Genomic DNA, 7,436 nt, shown 5'->3' on the forward strand with positions numbered 1-7,436 from the left:
TAAATGTGTAATAATTAAAAATACGTATTGAATCGTACTTTTATTTCTTTTTCTTTTTTAATAATAAATCTATCTTAGAATAATGAGTCTGTGCCTTAAATGTATCTAGGAAATATTAGGTTATCCGTGCTTATGCTGTATAAGTTAATTTATTGCTCACTAGATATAATAAATGCCTTTACGAAAAACTGTTTTTGTTTTTATATTTTCTTAAAATACCTTTTTATTTCTAGATACCTAATTTCATTTCATGAACTGCAGTTAAGCAACCAGGGGACCGGTCAAGTCAATGATGGGTATGGTATATAAGCATAAATATGTAGGTACTTAAGAATTGTGGGTTAAGCGGACTAAGATGTGGTCGATTTACTGATGGGTGACGTAACTATTCAGTTGAGCGTGTGTTTTAGGTAAGCTATATCATTGTAATAGCTATAGTATACATAATATTAGACAATAGAGTATATAATAAACAGCTGTAACGCGCGGCGTCACTCGCGGGGTACTCGGGTAAAAAGTAGGCTATCTGCTAATCCAGACTATAATCTATCTCTGTACCAAATTTCATTCAGATGCTATGAGCTGTTTTCGCGAAAAACATCCAAACACTTCAAGACATCCTTTTAAACTTTTGCGCGTTAGGATGCCTAGTGTATTCTTTTATTATCTACTAGCTTTTCGCCTAGGCTTCGTCCGTGGTACATATTGTACCTATATATAACCTAAAATGCAGCTAAGCTAGCTAGCTAATGGTGAGAGAATTTTTTGAAATCCGTCAGTGATCATTGTGTGTGAAGATTACAAACATACAAAAAACCAAGTCTTTCTTCTCTTTACAATATAAGTGTAGACAAATTAATAAAGACCTCGAAATCGGTACAAAACATCTAGACTAAACCTGTCTTCTGTGAGTTGATAAGTACCTACGTAGTTCATTGTTTGTTTGTAAAATTAGGATTAAGCTAGACGCGCGTCCCAGCTCCGCCCGGATATCAAGGGCCTGTTTTATCCCAAGGGTGAATTTAATCGGGATAAAAAATATCCTATCACCCAAGTCAGCTCATACCCTGTCTCTATACCAAATTTCATCAAAATCCGTTAAGTAGTTTCATCGTGATTGACAGACAAACATCGAAACAAACAATACTTCACATTTATAATATTAGTGTGATAATGTCTTATGTTTCACGCTGATTTTACGTTTAGCTGTGGTCCGTCGTCGGTACGAGCTGGTACTATTGGCGCTAAAGCGAAAGAAATGCAAAGGCAGCCAGAGTTCTTACATTATTTCTAGACTAGTTCGCTTCACTATGTCATACGATTTGTAATAACATGTAATAGTAATTATGATAGATGCAAACAAGTAGGAAGTGGTCTGGGGCGCGGCTTGCGCCTTCGCCAAACCACGCCCACCGCCGCAAACGCATCTCGATGTAAGATTTACTCGTGCGATTAATGTTATATTTAGATATCTTAGTTTGTTTATTATTAATATTGTACTACTGTCATAGATTATTAAATAATTACTACAAATACTGTAATGACAATATTATAATGTTTGCTTGGTATAGTTACATGGGCACTGCGATTTTCCATCCTATATGTCATACTGGAGACCTGTTTCCAGTTTCCTCACTCTTCCCAGTCTATTCCTTACTTCCAGTTATCAGCCAATTCTTATCCCTTCTCCTTAGAAGCGGGTAGCGCATTCGCAGTCTGCGAATGTTTATGGGCGGTGGTGATCGCTTACCATCAGTCGAACCACCAGCTCAGGTGCCAGTATGATATAAAAAAGGGTGATAACATTACAAACCTACAAACAAAACTAAATTTGACTAGTTTGATTCACACACGATAGAAGTGAAACTTCAGTAAATCGACAAAAGAATGAATGAATGAATAGTATGTATATTTCTGTCTCATTCTTTGCCGGCTTCATTCTACACATTTCTGTATTTGTGTCTCTTACCTGTCGTTTTTCCATTGCATCAGGTTCGAAATCACAACGATTCTAAAGACTTCTTTAGAATCGTTGTGTTCTCTTCAAGAACAAAAGAAAATCTCGTTCAATGAACAAATCATTCATGAATCAACGTATTAAATCATTTGTTAGCAAATAAATCACGGCAGCGAGCGTGTCGAGTCCGCCATGATGGACATATGAAAGGTGTTGTGACAACTGACGATACGTTTTGTAACGTTTCGACGAAAGAATGATTTGTGTGCCGTTCCGTATTTTATTAATTATTATTAGGCGGATTAATTAATTACTGACCTTAATAATTCGAATCGTTATATGTAAAGTATGGCTGTAACAGTCTATAAATTCAGTCGTCCAACGAATATGCTTAGATGACTGCTAAATGTGTGAGATGTTTTTTTTCGCTCGAATTTTTGGAAATATCATAGTTTTAATTTACATAAATTTGTCTGTTTGTCTAAAAAAAATTTAAGCTGTTGTGGCTCAGTGGTGAGAACCTCGGACTTCAAAATCGATAAGTCCGGGTTCGAGACCGGGCGAGCGTGCAGGAAATAAATTGATTTTTCAATTTATCTGCGCTTGTAGATAACATCACCACTGCTTAAAACGGAAAACGAAAACTGAAGGAAAACATCGTGAGGAAACCGGCATGTCCAAGAATCAAAAAAGTTCGACGGCATGTGACATCTGCCAACCCGCACCTGGCCAGCGTGGTGGATTATGGCCTGAACCCTCATAGGAGGCCTGTGTCCCAGCAGTGGGAACATATATGGGCTGATGATGATGAATTTACTTAAATAAATAAATAATATTTTAATGCACTCACACAAATAAAGAAGCGGACGTACATAACCAAAATTGTAACAATCTTCGTAGGAATGGGTAAAAAGTTGCCCAGCCGGCGTAAACGATGAAGAAGCATAAAAGATCTTACGACTTATTTACTTAGCATAGTCATTTTAGGATAAGGTTTGGTCCAGATGAACACCAAGATTGTTCACCGTTGTAATGTAGGGAACTAGGACTCCATCGATCGAAATTTGGGTAAGATCTACAAATGTCATTCCCGAGAGAAAATACGAACTACCTATAATAATAGCATGAGTCTTAATAGGATTTGATTTTAGTACAAAAACGTGTGTCCAAGTAACAATAGATCGAAGATCAGTGTTAAAGCTTGAGATTGCTTCTTCAATATTATCCAAGTCCAGTGGGTGTATATTTGTAGGTCTTCGTACTTATTTTTAAGTATGAAATCCAGATCTAACCTATCTAATATAATTCTATATTGAAATCTTAATATATAAAATCCAGTGTCATGATGATTCCCAATGAACTCTTCACCAACTCAACCGATTTTGATGAATTTGGCATTTTATGTATAATTTGGTCCAACTTTAGATATAGGATAGTTTATTTCGATTAAATATCCCAATCATTTATTACCTAAATATTTTTAATTATTACAGCCACAGCATCGCGTGGCCGGGTATGCTAGTGGAAATATAAATGGGTAAGACTAGACGATAAATAAAAAAACCGCACATTTTTAAAACATTGTAATTAATCAAAAAATGTAACATTTTACAAAAATATATTTACACATATGCCTACCTACGTTCACTTAATTATAATAACGAGATATTCAAATACCAGAAATTTAATCATAACAACATACATAGCAATATTTTACAAAAAAAAAATTATAAATATTTATTTGTCTATAGTTATGAAACCACCGAACCGATTTAAATGAAACGACATGACTTCTATTCTTTTATTCTATCTATTCTTTCAAAAATTTCTCGACATGACTTCTAGTTTGGACGAGTTAGACACAGATATAACTTAACCAATCTTACCATTTTTCTAACTGACATTTAACTAAACAGAACATAATATCTAGAATTTATTATATATGTATTGAGCATATAAGTTATATATATCTAATTAAAAATCTGGCATTCGGTATATTAAAACATTAGTTGCGTAAGAGAACAAATGCTGAAATAAAACAGTTTAAAAATTGTACAATAAAGAGGTTTTAATTATATTATTATAACAACACAAAGATCTACAAAATATACAATTAAATATGACTCCAATAATATTAAATTAACTTTTGACATCCGTTTGTGTGTCTCGATTTAACTCAAAGACAACTCGACCGATTTAAAAAAAACAAAAAAAAAATAGAAATCCATTAAAACCTCTTTAATGTTATACCTAAAACGAAAAACATAATTAAATTATAACATATTATACAGCATTAATGTATTGAGATTTTATATTATAACTAACTAAATAATACATTTTATAAACGCAAACGCAAACTTTTCTAAAATTTCATAATTTTACGCATATATTAAACTGAAATAAAAAGCATCATTACCGAATTTTAACCGTGAGAAATTCCGTCGGAATCCGTTAAAATCGCCCTAAATTAAGGGTAGTAAAAAAAGTCATTAACTGACTACCTCAGTAGATATAATAGGCGATTAGTTATATGAGATGATATATTAACTTATTTGAGCAATGTTATTTAAGTATTGTGCATGGGTTAAGTAAAAACTTAAGAAAATATTGTGTTATTTTCCATTCTAATGTCATTAAATATAGCACTTGTTTAAATAATGTTGTTATAATATCACACTATCACACTAATATTATAAATGTGAAAGTTTGTTTGTTTGGCTGTTTGTCCGTCAATCACGCTGAAACTACTGAACGTATTTCGATGATATTTGGTATACAGAGAGGGTATGAGCTGAGTTGGGTGATGAGACACTTTTTAGCCCGATTAAATGCTAGTTCCAAAATAATTACCATCATGCTTTCTCTGTCTTTCGTGCTAAGAGAGACAGGGATGGCATGATAATAGAAGTCTTAGTAATTCAGTATTGTCACAATACATAGCATCTCGCTCTTACACAGCTCAAAAGAAAAAGATAGATACAGTTTTAGACTTTCACCTATATTTACACAAATTCAAATCACGTATAAAACAATGCAACTCATAAAAACTAACAGAACTAGATATACAAAAGGATAGCTATGAATCTATCCTCACGGAAAACACAATCAACGAAAGTATGTCGTTTCGTAGCTGTATAAATTTTAAAAATGTATAATTCACTCAGTTTTGTGCGATGTCAAATTAATTATTTGAATGTTATATATAGAAATGTGTTTATTTTAATAAAATAAGTACTTTTCCTTCATTGGATTCAAGTACACATATTTCGGCTATTTTCAGTCAAATAAAGTTTAACTTCGAAAATATTAAATACATATCGTTGTTTATAAATTTTAATCCTACTTCCTTCTAATATTAAAAATGCGAAAGTTTGTAAGGATGTGTGTGTGTGTTTGTTGCTCTTTCGCGCAAAAACTACTGAAACGATTGCAATGAAATTTGGTGCGTAGACAGCTGGACAACTGGAATAACATAAAGGCAACTTTTTATCCCGATATTCCTACGGGATGTGGACTTACGCGGGTGAAACCGCGGGGCGCAGCTAGTCCTTTATATGATTTGGGTATAATTATTCATTTATCGATATTATAAATTTGACACTTTCAAATATAGAATAACAGAAATTTACATCAGTTTGTTTGTTCGTCTTTAACGTTGCAACGGAGCGGTTTTATGATATGATTTTTGTGTCCGCAGATAGTGAGGAGGCTAGAGAATGACATAGGCGACTCTTTACTGCGGTGAAACATTATTTCTATATACGAACTTAAGTAAGAAATATTATTTGAATATCTCATATATATATTCCGTTATGAACTAATGGAAACTAAAATATCATAAACCATATTGTAATCGATCGAAAGTAAGAGAAAATAAGAGAAAGATATGATAAGAGTCCATGTATTTGTGAGAACGCGAAATTTTTATATCGAAATAAAACAAAATATACTGAATATCGCTTAAAATAAATACAAATAGATGTAATAAATATAATTCAAATCATCATATTTATTTTTTCATTCATTTTAAAATAAATAATGATTTGTTAGTTCTTTTTTGTGTATAATACAATTATAAAAAGTGGTATAATACATGATGAGGATTGGTTTACAACCTATGACGATGTTTCACGAGGTTTATTTCGTTTGTCCGTTGTTGGTAATCTCAGAAACTACTGAAGCGATTGTTAATGTGATTTTTTAAAAGTTAAAACTTTATAAACACACTTTCTTCTTCTGTTATGTGGTGGTCATAAAAACTGATCTTTCTTTAAGAAACAGTTATAAAGAAAATTATTATTAAATGAAAATAGTTTAAAAAAATAATACTAATGTATAAAGAATTTCATAGGCAGCTCCTAGACTATAATCTACATATATATAGAAAAGCGTTTTTACAATATAAGAGTTATATAAAAAATTATTTTTAATAGTTACAATGTTATATAATATACAGGCTATTTGGATGGAAGCCGTCTGGCAATTGGCTAGTGTACGCGGCTATTTGTCGATGTGATATGTGAAATTGCTGTATCGATTTTGATGTGATTCCTTACGTGAGGCATTTAAGAGGTGGGGGGGATTACAATTTAATTAATTTTTTTGGCGCTAGAATCAAGAAAAAGTTCCAAGAGAACTGTTTCGAATTAAGTTGAAGGGGTGGGGTCGCAAATTTTCCTTTAATCTACTCTACTACATTAGACATCACATCAAAATCAACATAATGAATGTTGAGAACATTACAAAAAGAAAAATAAACAATACAAAATAAATCCAAAAACATTGTAATAATAATATTTAAAACCGTCACATACACATACATAATATATAATCTACAACGATGACATTGTTATTCTAAATTCAAAATTTTACTCAAACATTACGGAATAATAAAAAAAAAAATCCTCATTAGCACAGATTACACGCTAAAACTAAAACATAAAGGCACGTCCACACCGGCCGACAATCTCGCACGACATTCCCTAAAGCCGCGTACACACAGTACATACAAAGTACGATTAGGCCGTTAAACGATATATACCTACTTATCCGTTAGATATATCACTAGTATCACTGTCGATGACATCACGCGTTGCTCAGCAACTCACTGAGGGAAGAGATGATAAAAAAATAATTAGAATGAAACAATCGTTTTGTGCGTGCGTGTGTGCGTTTATGGGTGTTTTATGTGTGTGTGTGCGCGTGGGTATGAGAGGTGCATTTGTGAGGGTGGGTGCGTATGCGTGGGTGTGTACTAGGTGTATACTACTAGTGCGTGCGTGTGAGTAAGTGTATGACGGTGCGTGTATGTGTGTGTACGTGTAACAGAGCAATGTTTAAACATTAAATAAATTGACTGATGAAGGAGTGTATGGTTATGGTGATGGTGATGATGATGATGATTTTTTTTTATTTAATTTCGAGCAACTCAGACTCATTTTGTTAGTAACAATTAATTCTTAAAACTATGTTAGTATAT

General features: G+C 32.8%; 1 protein-coding gene across 1 annotated transcript in view; it reads right to left on the reverse strand.

The window, feature by feature from the left end:
- Window positions 1-6,554: 6,554 nt before the first annotated feature.
- LOC119838091 (protein diaphanous) overlaps window positions 6,555-7,436 on the reverse strand; it is a 37,949-nt gene continuing 37,067 nt past the window's right edge. The window contains exon 26 of the mRNA XM_038363902.1: window positions 6,555-7,064. Coding sequence (XP_038219830.1) covers window positions 7,043-7,064 — 22 coding nt within the window. The 3' untranslated portion in view covers window positions 6,555-7,042. The remainder of the gene's footprint in view (window positions 7,065-7,436) is intronic.

This window comes from Zerene cesonia, unplaced genomic scaffold, assembly GCF_012273895.1.
Source record: "Zerene cesonia ecotype Mississippi unplaced genomic scaffold, Zerene_cesonia_1.1 Zces_u001, whole genome shotgun sequence".
Taxonomy (NCBI): Eukaryota; Metazoa; Arthropoda; class Insecta; order Lepidoptera; family Pieridae; genus Zerene; species Zerene cesonia.